Source organism: Aythya fuligula, chromosome 23 (assembly GCF_009819795.1).
Source record: "Aythya fuligula isolate bAytFul2 chromosome 23, bAytFul2.pri, whole genome shotgun sequence".
Taxonomy (NCBI): Eukaryota; Metazoa; Chordata; class Aves; order Anseriformes; family Anatidae; genus Aythya; species Aythya fuligula.
In genome coordinates, this window is record NC_045581.1 from 2161915 (window position 1) to 2188867 (window position 26953).

Consider the following 26953-nt stretch of genomic DNA (forward strand, 5'->3'; position numbering starts at 1 on the left):
AGATGCCTGCCCACCTCTGCAGAGCCTGCTGAGACCAGACAAGTCGTCCAGACAAGAGGGATCTTACAGCACCCTTTGCAGGTGCTATGGTTTGTACAGGAGCCACAGTGACGTTTATGGAGGTGAACAGGGATGAGATGTGAATGGAGCCAAGTGTTGGATTTTGCCAGGGTCTCCAGCACGGCATGGAGAACCCCTGGCTGCAGGCACACCTGCAAGACCCTTGTACGAGGCCCTGCTCAATCTGTGCTCTTCTGACTCAAAATTAAGAGAGGCTATGGCCCACGTGCAGGTGGTTGACCTGCTGGGAGCCAGAAAAGCAGCATATGTAGGAGTGTAATTGCAGCAGGCTCCATCCTACCTTAGTTGCAGGCTTCCAAGGCTGTCTGCAGCCCTCCTAAGAGTCCGTGACCCACCAGCCTCCCATCAGGCAGGGCTGTGCTGCTGCCCCATGGTGAAGGGGCAATGGGGAGACTTGGAGGCTGTGAGCATTTCTGTCGAAGCAGTGGGATAGCAGGGAGCATAAGTTGTCCATGGCTGGGTGAGGCTCTGGCTCTCAGCTGGTCCCAGGGAGACCTCAAGGCTGCCTTTGGCTTCCTGATGGCCACGGCGCAGGATTTGTGCTACTGTCATTGGTCTTTTGAAGAGTATGTGTCCATCTTCTTCCCCACCTCATTGTTATAATCACCAAACAGAAAAAAAAAAAAAAAAAAAGAGTCCTTTCCCTTTTCTTCTTCCCCCAGCTGTGCTTAGCTGTCATTTGCAAACTGTTTTCCAAAAATGCAAGGCTGAGAAGCACAGAGGAGGAAAAAAAAAAAAAAAAGCATGTGACTCCAAAACCTGGGACTTCAGTAATAAACTGTTAAGTTTGGTAAAAGTCCAAAGAAAACCATGGGAATATGCAACGGGGCCCAGCTGCACTGCCCCTGCCCTGCCCTGGCGTGTCATTGTGCTGCAGAGATCCCTGGCTCTGGAGGGAGAGCTGGACATAAAAGCTTTTATGTCTCAGATGATTTAAGTTATAAGTTTAGCTTGTCTCAGCAGCAGTGTCTCCAGGGGCATTCAGCTTCTTGTATTTCATACTCATGCTGCCCAGAACTCCTGACTTTCTCTAAAAACGCGTCACCGTGGGACCTCCATGGCATTTGGGAGCATCCACTCAGCCAGGCTGAAGGTTTCCAGTGCACATCCATGGACCTGCAGTACTCCCTACAGCCTTGGTGGCTTACAGGACAGCTACTCCCTGGCACTGAGGTGGAATTTGTACTCGTAGGTTCGTGATGAACAATCAAGAGAAGCCTCTTCCAAAGCAGGTAAGGCTGGCTATGCTGGCTGGGCAAAGTACCTGGGAGAGTGAAGCAGGGAGCTTGGTGAGTACATTTGATATGCTGCAAGAAGGCACCCAAGTCCCCGGAGATCTCGTGTGAGTGTCCCCTGGCTGTCACTGCACGCTGGCTGCAGAGTTGCCACCCTGCCCAGCCATACCACGAAGCCAGAAACTGGAGCCACTCTGCTCTGCAGGAGGGCTAAAGCATGTCCTAAAGCACTGCCCAATTGAAAAGAGAAGGAAGGGAGTGAAGGAGGAAAAAGAGAAGGAAAAAAAAAACAACGGTTTTCATGAGAATGATGATAAATATATAGCAAAGAACAAGTTTTAATGAGTTCAAGCAGACACAAATGTACTGCACGGGGCTAAGTCACCTGGGCTCAGGTCTTGTTGCTGCTTCATCTTTCTTATCTAGGGGCTGGCTGATGCAAATCACATCCGTCCTGAACCTGTGGATCTCACAGCCGAGGACCCTGTCCCTTGCTGTCTCACTGCCCTGCTGGGCCTGGAGGCTGGGGCTGCTCAGGCACCAGCTCCCAGGAGCACTTCCAGGGAACGGTGACTTTGCTGGCAAGGAAGCAGCTGCTTCAGATGGAGGAATTTGGATGCCGCACTGCAAAAACAGTGGGACAAGTTTAAGGTGAAATTCTCGGCCCCCTGCTTTTGTTTCCAAGGATTTTTGTAGGACAAAGCTGCATCCAGGTTCGGTGCCTGCCTCTCCCCATATACCCCGCTTGCTGGCCACTACCTGCCCGAAGCAGCTTTTGTGCTTGCATTTGCCATCTGGGATGTGCAAGCAGTTAAAGATCTGTCAGAAAAGCAACACAATTTTGCTTTCTTTATTATTGAGAAATCAAAGACCTCATGTGACTGTGTAGATGACTTAACACATTTATAGACCAGGAAGGAAGTTGAACTGCACTGCTTGCTTCGCTTTGCAGTGGGGCAGCTGCTGCAAATTCAACTCCTCTGACTCCCAGCTGTGCAGAGGAATCCGAACATGACCGCCAAAACGACCACCGAGCCCCCAAAATGTTGCTTCTTCAACATCAAGACAGCAACAGTCGCTCTAGGGATCTTCCACATGGTGAGTTGCAGAAGGGGGGACAGGGAAGGGGAGACGAGAAGGGAGAGGCAGAGGTGCAGTCTTTGCAGAAGGTGTAATTGTTGCAGATCACCAGGCTTCCTGACCGTTCATATTTCTATGCTCCCAAAAGTGAAAGAGAAATGATTTTAAAGGGATGAACAAGTCCGGGGGAATGGTGGGAGAGAGGTGGGGGAAAGGAAGAAATTTATTGTCTTGGGAAGAGTTTTTAACTATTTTTCCCCAGCTATACCCATTGGAGATCGTGGAAACTACCTCTGCTTCCTCTTGTTTCCTTTACAGCTTAATGCATGAGCATTAATTAATGCAGGAGCATTAATGCAGGAGCATTAAGCTCCTGCAGGGCTCAGCACGGCCACCTGGACCTATCAGTTAGGAACTGAGCGGCGCAGGGCAATGCGAATGTTGGGGCAAGCAATGTCTGGGTGGGCAAAGTGACCTTGTTCCCCTCTGTACGGCCACTTGGAGCCAATACACACCCTTTTGGTTTCCGTTTTGACATGCGGCTGTGCTCGGCTGCCAGCAGCTGGCGAGCTGCTCGGGGTGGTTGCAGATGGCAGTGAGAAGAGGCAGCGGAGCCTGGGGGAGATGCTTCTGGCCCCAGCCCGGTGGCAGAGAAGTGCTTTCAGGTGGCTTTGAGTCATGGTGAGGATGTGGTTTCTTGTGCAGCAGAGGCACTTTAAATAATCCCTTCTGCTGCACTCAGTGCGCACAGTCACAGGCTGGGAGCCCAAAGGGTGATAACAGCTGACGGGGACTCGAAGCTTGGCATCTGTGGCAGCTGTGCCATGCACAAAAGGATGTGCCATGGTCCTACAACACAACTAACCACCTTTCCTGGGGCAGCCAGAGCAAACCAGGCATCCCCTCACTGTGCCATAGTCTCCTCCTCACTCACACAAAGCCGAGGCTGAGGTCCAGCATGTGTTGCTGTAACAGTTTTGACTTCCATAACACCAACTCCGTGTACATCAATAGAGGATTTGATTCATAAAATGAAGGGCAACGGAATCTGAAGATCAGCTTAGTTGCTTTTGGTGAGGTAAGGGAAAGGGAAAGCTTTCAGTGAAGGATAAGGGGATATCAACATGCCAGGAGCAGCAGCACCAGGGGTTGCTGGAGGCTGCAAGTGAGGGGGTGGCTGTGCTCAGAGCAAGGCAATGGCTGTGCTTGGGTGAGCAGAATCTTGGCAGCTCCGTGATGTGGGGCAGGAGGTGGCCCTGTGCCACCCAGGAGCAGGAGAGCAGAGACATTTGGGTCTGCACCACATCTTTGTGCAGCCTAGCTGCCAACATCTTTCCCCTGGCATTTCTCGAAAGCCAGGTGCTGTAATGGCATTTCTAATGCCAAATTTTAATTGTTTGGGGACCTCAAAATATTATGAGATTGGTTTAAAGAATCATGCAATTTTATTGCCTCTTTTGCCTTCTGCTTTTTGAGCATCTAGATTACCCCCTAGGCAGGCTTCTCATCTTCTCACCACAAGCTCAAAACTTATAATCTCTCTGTTTTAAAGAAAAGGAAATTGCTGAATTTCTTGTGCAGTCTCATGACCCCAAGACACAAAAACTGAGCCATATGAAAGCTGAGGGTTTGCAGCGGAGCACTAACAATTTCTGACAACCAATTAAACGTGTAGCCTTCACAGAGGGACAGTCACGAACTGTTTAGAAATGGGAGCTCATAGGAAGCCTACCCAAGATTTGAAGAGGAACTGGCAAAATGAAAGATCTGAGCAAAGGCAGGAAATGCATGACAGGGAGCTACGACACGATTTCTCCAGAGAGCTACAAGCATGCCTTGCGATGTGAGCTGCCTGGTGTCAGTGGAGAAATGGGCACAGAGAGAAAGGGAACTAGTTTTTCCCAGCTGGGAGGGGGAAATCATAAAGAAATGTCCTTTGTCTCTCTGCAAAATCCGCAAACGTGTTGTAATGAGGCACATTTTTCTCATAATTGTTTCACTGTGATGCTCCTAACAACAGAAGGGACTCGATTTTCACCAGTGTGAGATGGCAGAGAACGAGACACCAGCTCATGGTGCTGGTAGCTAACAGAGAAACCTTCAGCTCCAGTGACATTATTTGAAAGATGTGTTATTTAAATAAAGCGCTGTACATCTGTTGAAGGCATAGGATGAGTTTTAAACAGCAAAAGGCAGAGCCTTGGTGTGAGGCTTTGCAGTGCTTTCAGGAAGGACTTTGCAGAAGAGGTACAAAGGCCACTCAGTGTGGGCAGGAAAAACTGCTTTTCTTTGCAAGATGGCAAAGGCAGAAGTCATAAGACAGACATCCTGAGCCAGCCCCGAAGTCCAGCAGCCTCCCAACCAGTCTCCAACAGCAGCCAGCCACTGCTGCCTGGAGAAGAAGGTCTTGGCAGGAGGACAAGTGATCCCTGCCCTATGCATCCTCTGTAGTAAGTACATGAGAGACTGCTTGGGGTTACATGAAAATCTCTCATAGTTTCTAGCTGTTGAGTTTAAAAATTTCCAGATCTGCTGTGCTCATATTTCCTTCTCAATCATTTCTTTTCCAAGTTTGACAACTCTTAGCATAACAGGGCTCTCCATGAGCAGAGGCTTTTTCCTACAAGGTCTTTTATCACAGAATCACAGAATCACAGAATTTTCTAGGTTGGAAGAGACCTCAAGGTCATCGAGTCCAACCTCTGACCTAACGCTAACAGTCCCCACTAAACCATTTCCCTAAGCTCTACATCTAAACGTCTTTTAAAGACCTCCAGGGATGGTGACTCCACCACTTCCCTGGGCAGCCTGTTCCAATGCCTCACAACCCTTTCAGTGAAGAAGTTCTTCCTAACATCTAACCTAAAACTCCCCTGGCTCAACTTAAGCCCATTCCCCCTCGTCCTGTCACCAGGCACGTGGGAGAACAGGCCAACCCCCACCTCGCTACAGCCTCCCTTGAGGTACCTATAAAGAGCAATAAGGTCGCCCCTGAGCCTCCTCTTCTCCAGGCTGAACAAGCCCAGCTCCCTCAGCCGCTCCTCGTAGGACTTGTTCTCCAGGCCCCTCACCAGCTTCGTCGCCCTTCTCTGCACCCGCTCAAGCACCTCGATGTCCTTCTTGTAGCGAGGGGCCCAAAACTGAACACAGTACTCGAGGTGCGGCCTCACCAGAGCTGAGTACAGGGGGACAATCACCTCCCTAGCCCTGCTGGTCACACCGTTCCTGATACAAGCCAGGATGCCGTTGGCCTTCTTGGCCACCTGAGCACACTGCTGGCTCATATTCAGCCGACTATCCACCATCACTCCCAGGTCCTTCTCTGCCTGGCAGCTCTCCAACCATTCCTCTCCCAGATTCTCCTAGATTCTCTGCACTGCTTGCTAAAAGAGTGTAAAGGTTGATCCCGGGCCCTGAAGCCAAGAGATGCTGTCTGGCTTGGGGTCAGTCCCTTTTGGAGCAGGTTAGTCCTGAAGGAAACTAGTTGCAGTGGCTCAAGCCAGAACCAGGGAACAAGCTAAGTATTAAGCAGTGTGGGCAATCGGGATTTAGTGCTGGAGCTACCCATTGGCCCTCTTACGTGGGACAAGCCTGCACTGAGCAGCTGAATGTGACTCTAAATATGTTTGTAAAATAGACTCACCCTGTGTCTTAAGCACATGGACAGGCATGGACTTAGGATAACCCATGTTGTAACGAGGCCTAAACTCTCTCATTTTTCAGCCAAAGCCATCAGCACGTGCCCTCCTTCTGCTCTGCTGGGACATAATTTGTTTCCCCCCTGCACCAGCCACATAAACACACCGTGGGATCTCACCACGCTTTTGGAGCAGATCCTGCAGGGCCACAGCTGGGTCCTTCTCCCTCTGCCCACCCGTGGCTGCTGGTATCCTGGGTAGGAAGCTGATGTTTGAAAATAACTCGTTTGTAGCTCAGCTGCTGCTACGGTGTCTGGCTGGATGTGGCTGGTGGCAGGAGGGGTTAGGATCAGCCTCTGAAACTCCGTGGCACAGCATTACAAAAGCAGAAGATTGGTTTCTAGAATATCAATGCAGGGCATGTGGTGCCAGGGAGCATTAGCAGCTAATATGCAGCTGGGACATAGATTAAGGAGCCAGAGATGCTCTTGAAGATGTGGGCTGACCCATGAAAGTATATGGGGAATGTGCAGGGACACTCTGAACCCTCTACCCCGCTGCTGCTGGCTCCTAACAGTGACTGTCACTGCAATCCCAGAGCCTCTAACTCCCCGAGTCCCTCCTGCTCCCCGTGTGTCTGTACCTCCTGTGTCATCTCAGTCGGTTTCTTTTAGACAGATCCCCAAGAAAATCAGTTTGATTTTTGGAGTAGATTGTGTTGTCTTCCTGCTTTATGAGCTAACACAGAGGAATAGCAACCTTTTTCATTTCCTACCTCGTCTCTACCTTTTTGATGATGTTGCTGCAGGTGGGCAGAGGAAGGGGAAGAGAAAGGGAATTTATAACTCAGCAGTGACATGGATGATTTGCTACATCAATACTGTTGGTTTGTATCCGTGTAAATTATTGCTGGGAGTCCCAGTGATGAATCATAGTGATGCTGGGTGATAGCAATGCCATCAAACACGAGCTCTCAGGCTTTGTGGCAGTGTCTTGTCCTCCTATAAATTAGATTTGTCTTACTGCTGATCTCTTCATAGGCAGTTGAAATAAATCATGGGTGTGCTCAAACAAGTGGGGAAGGAGAAGGAGGGGGATGAGGAAGGGACAGTTGTGTGGTTAGCAGAGCTTCACGAGGTGTTGTGAGGTGACTTGCAGGTGACTTTCAAAGGAAGCATGTGGAGGAATTTGTCCTTCCACTCTTTGGCTCCTGCAGAGGTTTCAGGTTATTTGACATCAGCTTCAAGAGCAAAGCCTGGCAGTTGCTTCTGTGTGTACAGCATGGGCAGAAAAGATGCAATTCATTTGCAACTAGTTCTTGATTAGAGACAAAGGTCTTGAAAAGTAGCATCTCAGTAGGTTGGTCTGGCCTCTGTCACAGCACTCTTCTCTTTGGTATCTCAGGGAGCAAAGTCCCATCTCTGGAACCTTCCCCAGTTCCAGTCTTCACCTGTGGATGTGGCTCATGATGGCTCAGAGCTGTAATTCACTGTGCTTTCACCAGGCTGTGGCTGACCCAGGATGTTCCACAGCCCCTGTGCTGCTCCCTCGCCTTCCCAGAGCATTTCCAACATGCAAACAAGAGGGGGAAAAAGAGGCAGCAGGAAGGAAAAAGATGAAATGCTCTGAAAGGAAACCAAATGGGAGCTGAAAACACTCCTCAACTACCCTGCCACAATAACCACTTTTATATTAAAGTAAGAAAAGGTGAAGCACTGAAAGTACAGCATTTGTATGTGGTATGATTTGCCTTCAAAGTGCCACGTGTCACCAGCTTGCACGCACCGCTGCCAGGAGCCTTCACAGCACCCAGTGCACTGCCAGAGCAGCACGTCATTATCCCCACTGACCCCTGCTCATTACAGCTTCAAGCTCTTTTCTCTGAAAAGGCTGGGTGTCAAAAAAGGAGCAGCCATCACACCAAGGCCATGTGCATAAATATAAATAATTTGGAGATTAGTTGAGTGGCACAGATTTTAGAAAAAAAGAAGACACATGACGCAGCTTCTGACAGCAGCTTAACCCCACTGCAGCTGCAGAATTATTCCCCAGGGAACAGGGGCTGCATGCATTGTGCAATTAAGTTTCTGCCTTGCAAGACACCCCCTTGTTTGCCTAAATTAGCTGTCTTGGGTCTAGCTCTACCTCGGTCCTGAATCGCTCCCCCGTGTTACAGATCTAACAGCCCTGCAGCAGGGGTTGGATTTTTGCCAAGCAGTTTGCAGCTCTCATTTGAGAAGGAAGAGAGGTGTTCTCCAGAGGATGTGGCCATAGGAGAGAAAATAAGAAGTGGAAGCTGGTGGAGGGGCTGGGCGAGGCATGGCACTGAGCAGGCTGTGAATTGATTGCCGGGAGGTGAGATTTCCTATTTTAAACCACTCTCTCTGCTATCATGACATAGCAATAAAAGGAAACAGGAGCTCTTGTGTCTGTCTGAAATGGGAACCATTTGGTTTCTTCTGGAGATGGAGGGTGTATCTCGAGTGAGAGCATTCACATAACCCCGGGGAGTATGTTCTCTGCAGGAATGGATCCGACTGACTCACGCCAGGCAGCACAGTGTAAGACCCAGGGCTGGGTGATGGAGACATCTCCTGGTCCAGGCTCTGCACTTGTGATGGTAAGCTGAGGGAACGGCCCAGGGACCCTCGTCTCTTACCTTATTGTGTTCAGTGGCTCATTCTCTCTATGCAAAAGCCCTTTTAAATGGAAAGTTTAAACTGACTTTCACTTAAAAAAATCTTCTCATCAATCTTTCTGCTTGTGCTTGGGTTTTCTATCTGATACGTAGGCCTCTATTTAACAGAAACCCGAAAAAAGCAATTTCTTCTTGTATTTCCCATGCTGACAGTTGAAGAGTTTGACCAACAGCAGCAATAAGGAAAGCGAAGTCTCTTGGGGAGCGTATACACGAATCCTCAGAAAAGTTAAGGCAGGCAAAGTAAGCGTGGGATCTGCACGTGTAGTTAGTTAAGAGGTGTTTTACATCTCAAGAGAGACCATCAAGTGTAAAGAAACTTGAGATCGCTGCAATTTCATCCTGGGCAAGGCTCAGTGCTTCCATGAGAGTTTAAACACTATTACATTAAAATGAGTTCATGTTAATTTTCTTGTGCCCCTGCAAGGAGATCTGTCGGCCTCACGAACAAATTGCAGTGCTTGCTTACTGTACAGTGAAAACAAAATAAAATAAAATAAAACAAAAACTTCGGGATATTGGACAATCCAGAAGAAAATGAGAAAATGTGACACATCCAACTTTGACTCTAGACAGTATTTAAATTCAGAGGGACGGCTAATGCCTTGGGCGGGACACCGGGCTGCAGTCCCCACTGCAACAAGTGGGGCTTGGTGGATGCTCCTTCAAGAGGTGAGGGGCTCCCAGGAACCCTGTGGACGTGCTCCAGTTCTTTTGGAAACTGTGCTTACAGCCTGTGGCAAAGAAAGCTGATGAATTTGGTTTGGAGGATAGTTCCTAGTCTTCTCCAGCTAATGCAGACAGCGGGAGAGTCCGCATTCAGTTCCTGTCTCTGCTACAGGCCATCATCACTGCTGCCCTCCCAGCCTTCCTTCCCCGTCTCTGGGCCAATGCAAAGCCTTTCCTGCCATGTTTTTTTTATTTGCTTGCTTGCTTGCAATGTCAAGCATAGCACAGGAGGCATCTGATGGCATTACTCCAGCCAGAACTCTGTCTAGATCTTGCATTGCACCTCCAGCCACCGCGCTTCAAAAGACAAAACGTGTTCTCTCTTCTGCTTGCATAACAGCTAGGCTTGTCTCATCTCCCTGCAGTTGCTTGTTTTGTGCTGTTTCCCACATGCGGCGTTTGCAAACATAGCACAACCGCAGCTGTTCCGGTTCCTCCCTGCCTGCATCACTTCTTTCAGCAAGTGTTGAAATGAAAGGCTGCTACAGCTATTGCAGAAAAGTTGTTTCAGATACACGGTATGTGAGCTTGTGTTGATCTTGGTGGCAGATATACTGGCTTCCTGCATCACTGCGGGCTTCAGATAACTCCCAGACAGAGGCTGTGCAGTCCATGTAAAATGGCTTCTCTCACTCACTCACCTCTGCACAGTGACCTCTTTTTTTTTTTGCTGACAGTCATTTTATTGCCTCCTGCCCACATAGCGTGCAGAATGGGTGCTCCCAAAGCTGGGCCTGGTGTTGGTGGGGTGAAGATGGAGCCACGTTTGCACAGGTTCCCACATTTTTGCACAGCACAGGATTTCCTCTCCTGCAGACTCAGTTCTCATGCCTCTGCAGGAAATCACACAGGGCACAATGGTCCCTGTGTATCTTCTGCTGGTCTGACTCCTGCTCTCTGCTCTCAGGCTGTTGCTGTGGCAAGAGGTCCTCCTGGATGGAGGTACAGCTCAGGCAGAGAAGACGTGGCAGGTCTTTGCAAGCAGCAGAGAGGTCAGAGAGCTTGTCCAGACAGTGAGAGGTGGAGCCGCAGGATGACAAGCCCATGTTCCTTGCTTCCCCAGGGAATGTAGCAGCAGCCTTCCTCCCCATGCTGTGAAGGCAATTTGAAAATAACCCGGCACACCCTCTGCTGCTAATGGAAAGTGCAGCTGTGTGTAGGGCTGGCAGACCGAGCTGTGGTCCAGCTTGCTCCTGCCTAAATAATGCAGAAGAAAAGAAGGACATAGCAAGCATGAGGGACAGCAGAGAATGGAGGATGAGGAAGAAAGTGATGAACAATATGGGAGGCAGGGTGGTGCAGAAATGTGCCTTCAAAATACACAGTGCTGAAAGTATCAGAAAGGTCATGAAGGAGCAATAAATAGCATCAGGGCAGTACACCCCAGGAGGAGGTGTTTGCTCTGACAACACTATGTGGGCACTGACTGATGCTTTCTTGTGGCCTTGGACTTCTGGTTCTTGCATCCACAGCAGGTGTGATGCCCTGGGATGTGCTATCTGTAGCATACAGGCTGGCAGGGTGGGATTGTCCCCAGGAGAGGCTGTGGTGAGGCTGTCTGGCATTGTGGCTCTTTGTTTTCTGGGTTTACGTGCATGGAAATTCCCTGGACCTGCTGTTTGAGGTGCTCCGTGATGAGGTTTCCAGCTTTAGAGAGCTTCAGCCTGACTGCCCAGCACCTTACGTGTGAGCCAGGAGCTCTCTCTAACCTGGGGGTTAGAAATTATCTTTCACTGCAGAAGTACAGGGTTAGGACTGAGACCACAGCTCCTGTGAAACTTGATGGAGAAGAGAAAATCATTTCGGTTCAATGTAAAAAAGTACATTTCCAAGGTTTTCTCAAATAAATAAAAGAAGGAAAATGATATTTTTTGTCAACGAAGTAGTATATGCAAACTTACAGAGAGATCTTTATTCTTTTTGTGTTTCTTTTTGCAATATGAAATGCTCTTGTTACATTTAGTTCAATTCCAAAGCAAAATGCAATTTCGACATGTAAAGCCAGGACTTCCGCGATAAAACATACTGAAACAAAACTTGATAACTTTATAATTCCTCCATCTTCTTTCAGAAGCTGGCAGAAAAAGGCAGTTAAACCCAAACCGTTAATAAACTGATAACTTTTCCCTCGGTGTTTGCTTGTAAAGGATTTTAAACCCTTCATGGCTGTCTCACTTGGAGAGCCACCCCACACTTAGGACTGGGGCCATTGTGTGCTCCCTGGAAACAAATCTGCTGATGGGAAGTTGGCCTGTGGCCCACTGAATTGTGTCTTTTGCCTTTGTTCTCCTAGGTTATGAGCATTTTGCTGCTGATCGAGTATTCCCTGGAGGTGGCAAACGGGAAAGGCTTTTGCAAAGACCTGGACAAGGATTACTACAGAGTTGGTAGGTTGCAGGGGTGCTGGAAAGCAGCGAGGGACATGGGGGTTGAGAGGGAGCCCAAAATCCAGCATTGGGTCCATTTTCTTTTTCATCAAAGAGAAATGGAAATTGTTATTCCGAGCAGATGGACCAAAAGCTCAGACTTGGAGAGAAAATTTAGCCTCTACAGATTTGGATTTTGGTTTAGTCCATGGCTGTGTTTGCTGTTTGGAGACCAAATGTGAGCCCAGTGAAGCCGTTATTTCTTTATTTCAGAGGGGTGTGGATTGGGCCTTCAGCACAAACTCCTTTTGTCTTTCTCCAGCTTTCCTTCTCTCTGCAATACACTTCCCCACTCCCATCCCTTTGCCCCAAATCCCTCCTGTTTCTTTTTTTCAGAAAATGAGTTGTCTGCAAGAAGCAGCCAGTCTGTTTCATATCTCACAAATAGTCACAAGCATCACATTCATCACAGCTGATTGAATTCCTACTCCTTGAGCTAGGGAGGATCTAGCTTAGCTTTCAGAGACAGGCAGATTTCTCATATAGGGTGCCATTTAGAAGAAAATAACTCCCCAAACCTCAAAAATTACTTAGCCAGGCTAATTTGGCATGAAGCTGTTTGGAGACAACAAACACATGGGTACTTTTTCCTTTTCTTAGTCACTTTTCGGTGTAAAACCACAAGTTGAGATAACCCTTCCCCACTGTGCTCAGAAAGCAGGAAACCAGACTCCCCCAGCCTGCATCGCCTCTCCCTGCGGAGAAGTCCTAAGGAGCCCCGTACAAAATGCAACCCACAGCAACAAGGACTTGCCAGTTCTCTGCTTTTCCAGCTTGTTCTCCCCCAGGCTGCAGAAATGTGCAGAGAGACCCCTGAGAGGGGAGGAAAAGGAGACCAAGCCCAGCAGCCTCCTGCACATCCCAGCCTCGCTTGCCCCCGTGGTCGGGGTCAGACTGTGGAAAGCACCAGGCATAGCTGCTGTCTGGGCAAAGTTAGTGCTGACAGATGGGTCTGGATTTGTCAAAAACTCCAGCTGGGTTCTGGGAGGCACTACTGTGATCCACCACAGCTATTTTGACAGGCATCAACATTAAGTGAAGAATGGAAATTTGGGTGAGTCCTGCTACTAGGGTGTGGAGCAAAGGTCTGCTCTCATGGCTCACATATTCCACATGGGGCTTTATTTTCAACCAAGTCCAGGCTGGGTGGGTTGGAGGCTACTTTGCTTGGCTGTGGTCCACATGGGCCCCTCTGCAGCTGTGGCTCATCTCAATACCCAGGGCAGGCTTGCATGATGACTGCTTTGCAAAATGCTTTCTGCGGAGCTTTCCAGAGGCTTCCTTATGACAACATGCAATGCACCAACCAGGCTCTAAAGCCCTGCTGCTTTCCTTGATGGGATCAGCACAACATAGGTAGGAGAACCCAGTTATCCATTTCTGTAACATAGATTTCCAATTTTAATTTTACAGATAAAAATCATATGATGCAAGTGTGACCTTAAAGTCTTCCTTTTTTCTTGTTGTTGCTTTTTTTTTTTTTTTTTTAATGTTTCTTCTTCTTGTTTTGGTACACCTGGCATGGACATGAGCACAGTGGGAAATATTTTTTCCTGATGGTACAATATGCACATGCATTCTGACTAATTCAATAATCTGAAGTACTGAAAACTGAACATGATATTTTCAGATCTGAATACTTTCGCACAGACACAGTTACATAAAATGACAAGTGTTTTTCATGATTTTTTTGCAGAATGATAGTCTGAGGCCAATAATTTTCACTTTTCTTCCAGTATCTAAGTAATATTTTTTTTTTTAAAGAAAAAGAATCAAATTGTTAAGACAGATTTTCCAGATAATTTCCATACTAAACCTTTATATGCTTTCTAAGCAATATGTGCACTTTTGCAAATCTGGAGTGTTTTCTTTAAGAACAGAACCATTCCGAGTGGAACTGGCCCTGTTTTTAACAGCCCCCCCTCTTCCCACACAATCAAAATGACAGGTCTTCCCCCTCCCCCTCTTCCACTGCCTCCTACACAAAAAGGAACATTTCATAATGAAATCCCCAGCACTTCCACTTGGCTTCTCTTCCCAAGCGCTTTCAAAGGGCTCTGCCTGGGAGATTGAGAGTGCTTTCTGAATATAGTTGGAATAAACACAGCACAACCCTTCTATTTCCAGAAAGTAGCAGGGAAGCAAGAGAGCTAAGAGGTACACAAAGTTCAATATGACTTCAAAACCCAGATGGAAGAGTTGGAGAACAATTTGGGGAGAGGTTCTGTAGATGCCCTCAGCATCTGCTGCTCTATTTGTAGATTCGGCCGGATTAAAGCACGTCTCAGAATATATAATGCTAACACTGTAGTCACGGCCCAGGAATATAAACAAGGCAAGGTTTATGGGAAAATGCTTTCCACCAATAAATGATACAGTACAAAAAATACAGATAGCTCTTTATAAATAATCACAGCTCACTCAGGATTTCTCAGAAATATATTTCAGAAGCAGGATGCTCTGTCCCTAGCACCCTGCCACTCCATGCTGGTTTACAAGGTGCCACAGGCAGGGTGGATCCTAGAGCACTCCTTGGAAATATGCTTTTCAATTAAAGGTGACCAAGAGATTAATAGAAGACCTACTAAAAATGTTCAATTAAAATGGGAAGAAGAACCCAGTTTCTTCTCTGTCCTTTGGGAACCCTTGAAGATGACCTTCCCACCCACAGTGGGGTTAATGCCAAGATGTTAGCTAGTCTAAAGCAGGTCAAACTTTACTACCTATGTAATATTTAAGCAATATCACAAGATTTATTTGGCCAGGCAGAGGGAGCAGGAAATAAACTCTGCTGTGTTGTGATCTGGGGCATTCACGTGCAATTTTGAAGAATCAGGTTCACATCTTTAGGCTCTGTCTCACACACAGCAGAAAGCTTGGCGTGCATTTCCCATGCAGCTCCTCCATTTCCAGGCTATTAGAAACCTCCTCTTGGAGCTGAGAAGTGTTTCTAGCAAAAGTCTCCTTGGCAGTGCTTCAGTCTTTAAAAAAAACATGAGCTTTGGCTGACTAGATTTTCTTGCTGGAAAAAAAAATAATAAAAAAATAAAAATAATAATAAAAAAAAACTAATCCCCCCAAAACATTTCAATTAAAACCTCCTTACAAGTTCTAAGCCATTTACATGATTGGTTTTCTGTCTTGGAGGTGTAACGCCCCACTGCTTGCCATAGTTCAGGTCTTTAGTATGTCTTCAATTCATGTCTTTTCGTATGCCTGAATTTTAATCACTTTTATTTTTCATTAATGGCTATATAAAAATCATCATTGTGGGCAAAGTACAACTGGAGAAGTTGTTTCAATTTCTGCCCTGTCAGCCAAGAAAAATACCATGGTATGCCTGGACCGGTGTGTGTGTACATCCTATATCCTACGCAGAAAATAGTCCCTCCTGCTCTGATCAGAAGCGGATCAAGCTGAAGGGACTAGGAGGCTTTTTTCCCTTGCTAGAGCTGCCCATCCTTTGAATGTGGCTGTCCAGAAACATTTCCCTGCAGCTTATCAGCAGCACACAACCATCCTCGACAATCTGTGAATACAACTGTTAAACCACAGCTTTATGAGCCTTGACTTTCCCAAGCCAGTTTATTGGCTGTAAAATAGAAAGGAGTTCATCTGCATCCATGGCAAATATGAGGAGTCACTCAAAGTCCCTCCTGGTTATATTCAGAACATAAAGCCCGATGTGAAGTTAATCAAAAGTAGACATTCGGCTAAAAAATTATCTCCCTTCCTGTTCATTGGGTGGGCTTATATGGTACCACTTGCTAGTAGTGCAGCCCTGCAGAGGCTCTGATATGAGCCCCCATTCAGGTTACTCCACTTCCCTGAGGGAAATGGCATTTATTTCACAGCATCTAAATTCCTCCTCATGAAATTCCTTGGGATCTCTGGGAGACTCAGCTGGTCTCAGAGAGTTTGAACAAGAAAAATAAGGCAGAGCAGTTTATTGCTGTATGCTTTTGGAAGAGGCACCTCAAAACGGACAAGCTCTCACCATGCTCTGCCAGTGATGAAGTGCCATTGCCAGGATGGAGGTGGCTGTGGAACAGAAATATGGGTACAATCTTCTGAGGTTGTACAAGTGCACCAGGTTTTGTGAGGAGTGACATTTCTTCCGTGCCTGACTCATAAAATCAGAGCAGAAGTAAGGTGGATCCCTGGAGGTCTGCAATCCAACCTCCTGTTCACACCAGGTCTGACTCCAAAGCTGGGGCAACTTGCCCAGGGCTTTGGCCAGCTGCTGTTTGCAGATTTCCAGAAATGGGGATTCCATAAACTCTCTGCTTCGCTGCTCAAGGATGCTTCACTTATTGTAAGATTTTTTTTTTCCTTTTCTATAGAGTTTCCATTATTGTGACAAATGAGTCTTTGCTTGCAATAACAGCCCTCAAAGAGCCCATGTACCTCCTACAAGGGCAAACTTTGTTATTCCCTGAATACTTGGGTATTTTTTTAAGGTGTTACAGAAGAAAACAGTGTATTCCTGAGACAGGCAGCAGATGAACATGAGAGGAACAAAGGGGAAATTGTGGAGTGATGCCCCTGGGCTTGAGATTATACAGATGCTCAGCCTTGCTATAAGAGTCCTAAATATGGCCATTTTCTGAGGCCCTTTAAGTACAAAAGAGACAAACATTCATCCTACAAAGGACAACTAAGCATGAAGGGAGAGATTGAAGGGAGTTAAAAATTACTTTCTTAACATTTTTGAACCACAGATACTTAGCATGGAAAGAGCCTGTTGGTCACTCCAAGCTGGGCTGTGGGGTCTGCTGTGGCCGAATGCCTCCAACCCCAGGGACCCTGCTGCTCTTCTCCTGGTCCCGGAAGGCAACCTGCCAGCCCTTGTGGAGTATTTCAGGTGGCATTTGGCCCCTCTAACATGCTCCGTGTTCCCATCCTACAGAGGATTTTTATAGGCAGGGTAAGAGCCAGCAGCTACCACTCCCTAAGGGTTCACTCCTTTAGCCCATTCTGTTAAAAAAATAAATAAATAAATAAATAAATAAATGGATGTGCTCTCACAAAGGAAGAAGTCATTTTGTCAAAGCAAAATCTTTGATTACTGAGGCCAGATCTGTTGGTGCTAAAACATCCCTAGAATGGGGAGACATGCTGCCAGCAGAAAGGGCGAGTGTATCTGCTGTGAAGAAGCAGGAGGCAGGCAGTGGGTGGAAGGTTGCTTTTTCTTGCTTTTCCTTTTCCTTTCCATCCCTCTGTGTCTGTCAGGTTGCAGACTTTTTGTTTCTTTGGGTTTTCTTTGTGTTGTGTTTTTTCTTTAATCTAGGTTCTGCTTGGGAAGTTCAGCTGGACAATTAGCCTGCAGAAGCGATGGCTGGTTATCCCATTAATTAGCGAGCCTGCCGAGAGAGCTGAAGCATGAGACCAGGCTGAAAGAGGCAGAAAAACACAGCTGCCTTGAATCTGAGGAAACACCATGCTAAAGAGAGAAATCCCCTCTGGGGCGGGCAGCTGATTGCTGATTCTGGGAGGAGAACAAGGGAAAATGGGGTTTAGTGGGGCTAGGCTGTTTGCTTTTTCATCCATCTCTGCAAATGCTGAGTGTGTTGTCTTTGTCAAGCTCTTCTTTATTTGGAGTTTATGCTGTCGTTGTGCTAACCTTTGTTTCTCTGTGCACTACCTCAGCCTTGTCTCCACTCTCCTGCTTCTGAGAGGTGGGGTTGGTTTTCTGCCTTGAAGCTCGGGCTCTTTCCGTGACCCTCATGAGCTGCAAAGCTGTGAGCAGCCTCTTCTGCAGTACAGCACCACATCCATTCCTCTCTCTGTTCTCATTTAGGGCTTGCTGGGTTTGGGTTTCCTTTCCCTGCTGTTTCCTAAGACTTCTTCCTCTTCTTACATGTTTCAATTCTCATTAATTTACAGTTAAAAAAAAAAAAAAAAAAGCGGGGAGAAAAAAAAAAACAAAACAACACGCACACCGGGATTTATTTTCCAGAATAGAAGTGAAAGCTGTAAAAGCTGCTCCCTTATTTTGTGCTGTCAAACTCTCTTTTTTCCTGATACACCTTAAGTGTTTGTTGGACACTTTCTATTGCTCCCTTTGGCCTTTCCTGGCTGACACCTGTGTGTGCAGCAGCTCTTGTTGCTCTTGCAGCAGCAAGCCTCTCCTGTTCCAGATAAGCCACTTGTGCTCCTCCAGGAGACGCGGGCTCCTCGGAGGGTTTTCCCCTTCGAACTCCCAAGAGAAAGGAGTTTCTCGTGCTTGGGGAAGGAAGTGCTGGTCAGAGCTTCTTCTCAGGCTAATGGTTTCTCTCAGAAAATCTCAGGCGTGCTGCTGACTACTTGAGAAGAAAGTAAGGGAAGTTAGAATATCTGACTGCTGTATCTATGTGTTTAAATGAAAGTGGGTGCCCTCTGCTAGCAAAGGCTGTGCAGCGAGGAGCGTTGGTGCCACCTGCCCTCTCTGGCTGCCCGCTGTGGCTCAGCCCAGCTGTCAGGCAGGTCTTCTACAACCCTGGAAGGGTTCCAGAGCTCCTCACTATCATTTTTGGTCCTTTCTTTAGCTTGCATTTGTCCATACCCACCCTGCTTAGAACTAGAGGCATGCCTGACAGTTTGCACGTTGCAGTTCCTGCAGCTTATGGGGGCTCATCTCCTGCCAGATGTCACAGGCATGGCTGGGTGGAAGGTCTGTCCTTTTCCAGCAGAGCTCTTGCTCTGACTGGGGATAGCTGAGTGCTTTTCAGTCCCTTACTGGCCAAATTATGGCATAGCTGCAACTGCTCTGGGGCAAATATTTTGTTACTGCAAACAACAGTGTTGGGATTACCTGCCAGAAAAAGAGGAACTTCACTGCCTTGACATATATATATTTTTTTAATAAAAAAAACAAAAACAAACAAACAAACAAAAAACTATTGTTAGCAAAGATAGGAGTTGAGTTAAAGGCATTTTAATATATGCCCAAACACTGATATACTCTTCTATCCCCACGTTTGGTAACATGCTACCAAAGCTGTAGGCAAAAATTCTCAAAGCTATCCAAGGTGGTGTGGTGTCTTTGAGAGAGGGTTTGGGGTGGAGTTGTATAATATGGAGCAGTGAAAGGATTTCATTGCAGCTGGAATAGATAAGGAATCCAATATATGACAACATAATTCTATATTTCTTTATGAAAGCAAGTGGAAGGGCTTAAAGAGGTAATGGAAGAATATAGTTAAGGACTGGATTTATTCACTAGTCATGGAATAAATTGTGCAGCTGTCTGCGGGGCAAACAAACCAGTAATCAAACCTTTCTGATGTCTGAGGGATGTTGTACCTTTGGAAAGCAACAGTTGCTTTAAAAAAGCCAGAAAAAATAATAGTTTGACTCTCTTCTAATAAATCTATGTCCTTTATTCAAGCATTTTGTAATTGCAGACCCAAATAATGTGTTGCTACTTTAAATCCAGGTAAAGCAATAAGAAAGAAATCAGGCTTGAGCTGGAGGAGGCACTACAAAAGACTGTGCATCATGCAGAGGTGGATAAAGAAAGTAGCAGTACTTTGCCTTTGGAGAGAGCTGCTTTTTTTCTTCTTTTTTAAGAAAAAAAAAAAAAAAGACATTATGTAGACTGCTACAGAGATCAAATATGTATAGTGTTCGGTGCAAGCAAAACTTTGGTAGACCTTATCAGGGCAGGCTGCGATACCAAGAAGGAAAATTGCTTTGTGGGAACTGTTCAGTAGGAAGCTACACACCCGGCAGAGATCGCCTTCCTGGGCCCACAACAGCAGACAGCGATTACCTAGCCCTGTAGGCAGAACTACCTCATGTTGTTCTCCTTGCACGTTCATTTTTTAAAGGAGGATGTTGCATTTGGCAACTACAGACACTGGATGGAGGCGAGGTATTTCACTCTGAAACTCTGTGGTCCATGCTAGTGGTGGGTGGTTGAAATTTGTGCTTCTTGCCTGCTGAAGTATCTTGCAGATTGTCCCATAGCTTTTGCTGTTGGTTAGCTTATCTGAGTCTCAAATAATTTCCTGCTCAGACTTATTAATCTAGCATGCCTAAAGCTACTCTGCCTTTCATTATTATTATTGTTTTACCTTAATATTGTAGCCCAGGATATTTAAAATTTCAGTCCAAGCAATAAAGACTTTTGGCTTCCATGTGCCTGAGCTGAGAGCCTGCACAAGGAGAGGGCTAAAATAACAGAAACTTCAAAGACAGATGAAAAAGTGAGTGCAGAAAGTGAAAAGGGGGCAATCTCTAGCACTTTGGCTGCATGGCATTCACTCTGTCACATCTGCAGTTGTTTCTGCCAGGTTATCACACTTAAAATCTTCCCTAGAGGCACGGTTGAATAGGTACAGTAGACTCCAGCTTTTAGTAATGTGGAAATTACTTTTCTTACTTGTAGCTGATGTCATCACCAGTTTCCTGTTGATCATCATGCTTTTCATCATCAGCTTCAACCTGCTCCTTGGTGTGGTGAAGGTATGTTCTCCACAAATGACGTTCAGCCACTTGCCAGGAACTCTCTATGTTAGGGGAGGTATTGGGGGAAGGACTGGAGGATGCTCATTGAAAATGCTGAAGTAAGACCAAAATGATAGATAAATATCTCTGCTCTTTTAAAACAGAGGGAGAGCAACTGGTTTTACAGTTTCAGGCTCATTTGCAAGGCTGCTAACTGCTAGATTCACCAAAACTGAGTGACATTTAAATCAAAGCCATTTTTTATGTTATGGGGTGGAAATAATCCTGATTTGGAAACGTTGCTGTATTGCCTCATTTCCTTGCTATTTTGCAAGTCAGGTCTTGGAGGGGAGCCGTAATTCCCCTATTACATGAGGATTCATTTTCTATTTCAGGAGAAGAAGTGACTGTGCATTGGTCTGGGAACTTGGCTTTCTTTGTAGCACAACACTTGGGGTAGCTGAACAACAGTTCTGGTGGGATCAAGTGTCAAGGTCACAATGTGAAAGTTGACAGAAACTTTTCACTGTTTCTGAAGCATTTGTCAACACAATATCTGCATTTGGAGGCAGAAATTGTAGGAGAGGATTTGTTCTCAAAGTACCTTAATACACATCCTTTCCGGTATCGATAGCTGTTCTCTTTCTCTCACTCGGAACAGAAATAACTGGCATTGCTTTTCTTTCTCAGAATAGGGAACGTCTCTTGATCCCGTTCCTTGCTCTACAAATCATGGACTTTCTACTCAGCCTCCTAACGATGTTCAGTTCCTACATACAAGTCCCAGCCATCATTTCTGTGTCATCCCTTAGCCACATGGTAGGTCACAGCTCACTGTCGGGATGGTGTTTGGTGTCCTCTGTGGGATGGATGCCCACGCAAAATGTAGGGGTTCAGGGTCACTGCCCTGGACCACAGCTTTTCATGGAGGTGGATCCTACACTGGCTGCAGGCAGGATGCAATTCTTAGGGGTTAGAGGATCCACAAGGAAATCGAGTGACAGCTGGGACAGTGTTTAGTTTCCCATGTCTGAGAGTCTTCCTGTTGATTTTATTTTCTGTCTCAGGGCTCTGGGGAGGTTGTTGTGAGTGTGCTGGAGACAAGCTAGGAATATCACTGCACCAGCTAGAGGCTTCTTCAGAAGAGCTAGTATAAATGAACCCAACAAGATGGTTTGCTAATCATTTTGGCTTGTATAAGTGAATTAAATAGCTTAGGTTGTAAATGAGATGAAAGCAGAGGCCTGTGTAAATGGGGGAAATCTATAGATGTGACACAATCTTTTAATCATAACCAAAACCCTGTTCCTTGCCCTTCTTGCGCTTGCAGCAGGGACGCTCGAAGATCCCATTCCTGGCTCTGCAGCTCCTGGACTTCTGCCTGAGTATTCTCACCCTCTGCAGCTCCTACATGGAGGTCCCCACCTATCTCAGCCTCAAGTCTTCAGACAACGGGGTAGGTGGTGAGCAAGCCCAGCAGATTTGTCATGCTGCGAACTGCTAAGTTTCTTTCAGTGGCTGTTATGACAAAGTAAACTTTCTCTGATCTCTATGGTGTATCCAGAACTGCTCTGTTTGATGATAAAAGAGGATTTTCCATATGTTCTCACCAACACAGTGTTCTTGACTGACAGCTTGCTTATGCATGTGTTTCTTAAAAGTACACTCTGTTTTTCTTGTAAGAATCTTATGGATGCAAATTGCAGGGCAAAATGATTTGGATAGAGCCTGCCTGCATACACTGAAAATGCATCAGCTTTTCATCTTTATTAAACAGTCGCACTTTTAGTTCTCATTTAAATAGTCTTCTGAAGATCTTTGCCAAAGGAGTGTTAACAGCAATAACAACAATAATGATACACCCCAAAGTAACTGGAGATGTGCTTGTTGTGAGAGGCAGGCTGACAAATCTACTGGGATATCCACCACATTGTGTGACCCTAGGAAAGGGAACAAGTGTTTGACTGACACCCTCTACCTCTTTTCACAGGGCTTTTTGCCAACCCTGGAGAAGTTGTCAACAGAGGAATATGCCAAAGTGATGGTCACCTTCACCATTGCATTCATTGCTGTCCTCTTCCTGAAGGTAAATATCTGTAGGGTGTGGTGAGCAGTGAAGGCTGAAATAAAGTTCCCTAGCCTGAGGGACAGGAAGATTGGTTCTACTTCTCTCTCAGATCTTCCAGGGCCTTGCAAAGCCTTCTCAGTCTCTCCTTGGGTGCAATAGGACATATGCCTCAGTGTAGGTCTGATACTCAGGTCACTGTTTTTTGCTTCTGCAAGTGTGAGTTATAAAGCAAGTTCTCTCTCATATTCAGAAATTATTACTGCCCATTCATCTCTAAAAGGATAAGATGTTTGAAAACAACTTATAGGAAACTATTCTGCTATTGTGTGACAAAATAGATAATTAAGCAGCAGGTTAGATCTTCCACTTGGGTAAGTTCTTATGTGCACTGATGTAAACAGAGCAATGCAAGCTGATAGTCTGCAATTTAATTAAAACCAGTGAGCTGCTAGATTCTGCTTACATCTGAAAAAACTCCACTGTGCGAGGGTTTCTGTTCTTCCTGCTTCAGTGGATCACAGAACAGATTTTTCACTGAGGGGTTTCAGACCAGCTAAGAAAATCTCATCTCTCCAGGTACTCGAGCAGATTCTGTCACAGAGAAAGTTGCTACTTGTTGGTTAGAAAGCATTTTTTTATTTAGATTCTTCCTAGGTGGCCAGAAAAGCAAGTGTGGAATGGAGCTTCTTGAATGATTGCACTGCAGACATGTCTTTAGCATGTATTTTAATTGCATAAACTGAGCAATAAGAGTGGAGATAACCCTGAAACCCAGCTGGCTGTGTGGGTTTTCAGCAGAAGTCTCCCTGACCTGGCAAATCAGTTGGTTTGAATTTTCTACAGAGTTAGTTACAAGATGGATTCAACTGCAATGAGTTTTTGTGCTGGAGGTTGCAAGAGGAGGGATTGGGGAAGAATAATCTGAAAGATGAAGTGGACAGGTGCACGTACTCTTTGGTCTACTGAGGTCCTCAGAAGTCCCCAAAACAAATCATTAGGAATCAATCCTTCAAACTTAGTGACAATCCCTTCCATCTTTTATTTCTAGCAAAACCATTGTCATGAGAGTTCCTTCCCAGTGATACAGATCTGATGAGGAACAAAGCTACAACAGGAAATATTTTATAGCTAAAACAGCCATTTGACCAATTTAGGGCCCATCAGCTCTAATTCACTGACTACCCCCACCAAGACAGCATCTAAATCATCCCCTCTACCACCGTGATGATAAGAATGCAGAAACCAGGAGGAAATAGAACATTTCTGATGGAAGATGAAATCAACTATTTAATATAATTAATTCTGAAGTAGCTCACTGCTGTTCCCTCCTGATGTTTAGGACAAGCTTCCTATCCACTTGTAATGCCACTAGCTGCCAGTGATGTTTTCCACTTCTAATTCAGTGTGAAAAAAGATATCCTACACCAACTCAAGTGTTTTCTAAGTTAGCCAGTAATGGGATGATCCCAAGGTGACTGGATCCCTTTGCATAAGCTGTGTGTACTACAGCATTCTGCTCAAGCCTGCTATTGCTTGCAGCAGCCTTAATGTAAGCCAACTCTTACAGAATTCAGTGCAGATTCTGGATTGGCACTACAGCAAATTCTTCTGAAGAATCAAAGTAAAAATAAAAAGATTTTTTTTATTATTATTAAATTATTACTTTTTTTTTTTTTTTTTTTTTTTTAGTTTATTGGAGTTTCTTTAGGGGTTGAGTGCTTTTTTTTTCCTTTTTTTTTTTTTTTTTGTACAGTTTGTATGATGGCTTCAGTGTATTGCATGTTTGCTCTCTGTATGAAAAGGCTTTTAGAAGGAGAAGGTTTTTGCAGTATTCCCTGAAGGTGCTTAAAGTTTGGATTTACCTCCTCATCTCTGTGAGTCTGTTTGAGAGGCAGATTCCTTTAACTCAGATACTTCGTTCCTTGTTCTCATTCTTTGTATTGGCTTTGTGTCAAGACAAACAGTCCTCATTGTTCTAGGAAATCCTAAGCTACATGGCTTGTTCTTGGGACATATAACTCCCTATGTTCCTTTGAAAATACCAACTGTTTTTAAAGTACAGTCTTACGCCAATAAAAATAAGAGGCACACGACTTCGCCTCACTGCGCAACGTAGGGAAAATATTTATTTAATATGGTATGTTTCACAAGCCTTGCTTATTTTCTTGTGCCATAATCTGTCAATCGATCCGTTTTTCTCAGAAAAGCTCTCTATTTACTGCATGTTGTAACTCTGTGAGGTTCAAGGCAGTCTTCTCAGAAAAATGTAGCTAATGAAAATATAGGATTTTCTTGAATGAGCTGGCCATTCAGGTCAGTCTTAATTGACCAGGGGGCCTTGGATCTCTGAGAGGTGGATTTTGTGCCCATCCACATGTTTCTGAGACATCCAGACTTTGTAGCCTGCTAAGAAAAATAACACGAAAATTAGGACATGCTTTCCTTTCCCACCTGGTAGACACTGAGCACTCAGCAGTCTTAAGCTTGTGCTTTATGTTTAATTACATTAATAGTCCTATTGACTTCCCATACCAGTGGACTGCTCTGAATAGATGGAATTGTCACCTTTCTAGTGAAGGATCAATACAGACTGATGTAAGGCTTTGGGATATGCAGTTCCAGACAGCTCTCAAGGAGAGGACAGTGGCAGACTGATGGCAATAGTGGAAATGTTCTTGTTGGCATGCAGTAAAACGGTGGACTTCCCTTTTTTCCTTTTCAGGCTTATATGTTCAAATGTGTCCTGAGCTGCTTTAAGTATATTAAAGCCAGCAAGAGAGGCAGTGTGAAAGTTGACCCACAAGCAGCTGAAAAGGTGAGTGAAGACTGATTTAGGTTTGTCATGAAAAGGCATGGTTTAGATGGCAAGATGCATGATGATCCTTACTTTTACTCCTTTGGTGGTCTGAGATATGGTTAAACCCTTCAAATGTTCATTGACAGGTACTAATAACCAATTTACAATTATGTAATATTTCATTCAATTTGCCTTTGGAAGGTTTTATTTTTTTTTAATGGTATCAGCAAGGAAGCTGATACCCAGATTTCAGACAAAGTAGATAAATGTGAATATATCACTTTTAATCTCTGATCTGCGGATGTGTTTTTAATTTCGGGTCAACTTTGGTTTCTGTGCCTAACAGTGCTACCCCTGTTTAAAATTAAGTTTGTCTTCACCTTTTTCTGGATCAGTGTCTGAGAGATTTGGTCTATTGCCCTTCATTTTAAGTATGCTAAAATATGTGTGCAATGTGTGCACATTATATATATATATATATATATATATATTTATTTATTTATTTATATATTCATCAATGTCCTTACCTAGATTATCGGTGATCTCTTTAATAGTAGCATCCAGCTGCTCTGACACAATGGAAGAATATTAAAACTTTCCAAAAATGAGGGATACTGTAAAGAGGGATGAGAATTAAAGAGGAAGAATATGGAATGCTAAGCTTAGGCATTTGTCTCGTTGAAATTTGGTTAATATAAGCCTTGTCTTGCCAGCAGTGTGTGCCCCTGCTGTGCATGCATCAAGGCCCTCAGCAATGATCTGAGCTTAGTTTCTTTGCTTAGGCAGTGAGCCTTATATTCTGGACATTAAAGAGTTCTGGTCCACTTGTTTCGGCAATGCTTTGGGACACAGAGGTGGGACTGGCAGCAAAGTGGTTGTAAAGTGCTGCTCACCTTCAACTCTTCTGGATTTCTGCCCTCCATCTCCTACAACCCACCTGGTTCTTCTCCCCTACTTTGAAATGGGAAGAGAAACATGTCCAAGATAAATTCATTTGGAACCCTTTGTGTGATCCCCAGAGTATGACTATAATATTCTTCTCTTTCAGGCTGTGCTGCCATCGTATGAGGAAGCCTTAGAGCTGCCCTCCAAGGAATGCCCACCGCCCTACATAGCAATCTAAGCTCTACTCCTGGAGAGAAGACATCTGTACTGCTGTTGGTGCCTCTTACCCCTTCTGTCAGATACTCAGCCTCACTGAGAAGTCCTTACTTTATAGCATATCATGCTTATTACACTCCAGCTCACTTTTATGAGCCCGTGAAGAGTGATGGTGAACCACTGGTGCTGGTGCCTCATTCTACACTAGCAGTTTTGAGTTGCAGTGCTAATTGTAATAAATTTGACACCAGGCATCAGAGGTTCCCATCACTGGCCTCTGACATCTGCCTAATGTGGAAATGGAGGCATTGGCCTGGATCCCTTGTCAGGCAGAATGCTGCTTCTCATCTGTCTTAGATCTCTAACCCAGCAGATGAGGCATTTAGGAAGTGGAATGGGGGGAAAAACAAGCAAGAAACTTTTCTCTGAGATAGGCCAACCCTGAAGTATGCTATGCTAACCAGCATCTTTTAATGAGGACCTAAGGGAAAGTGATCAGCAAAAAAATGAAGTTCTTAAATGAACAAAGATGCAGCTTTCATTCTGTCTGCTTACGATAATGATTAATAGTGTGTATTTCAGAACATACAACATGCTGGAATTGTGACAGTATTGCTCTGCCATTTTATATCTGAGTGTTTGCAATTTTTTTATTTTTTATTTTTTGCTT

The 26953-nt window shown here is 45.3% G+C and overlaps 1 protein-coding gene across 2 annotated transcripts; it reads left to right on the plus strand.

The window, feature by feature from the left end:
• The first annotated feature begins 1262 nt into the window (after window positions 1–1262).
• LAPTM5 (lysosomal protein transmembrane 5) lies at window positions 1263–26953 on the plus strand. 2 transcript variants are annotated; one of them, XM_032202228.1, is made up of 9 exons: window positions 1263–1313; window positions 2269–2414; window positions 11755–11848; window positions 20259–20335; window positions 21008–21136; window positions 21648–21773; window positions 22308–22403; window positions 25108–25200; window positions 26231–26953. In XM_032202228.1, the coding sequence occupies exons 2-9, from the start codon at window positions 2328–2330 to the stop codon at window positions 26303–26305; spliced, it is 777 nt and encodes a 258-aa protein (XP_032058119.1). In that variant the 5' UTR covers window positions 1263–1313; window positions 2269–2327; the 3' UTR covers window positions 26306–26953. The 2 variants fall into 2 exon arrangements, with proteins under 2 accessions (XP_032058119.1, XP_032058118.1); XM_032202227.1 differs by lacking the exon at window positions 1263–1313 and having other exon boundaries at window positions 2167–2414.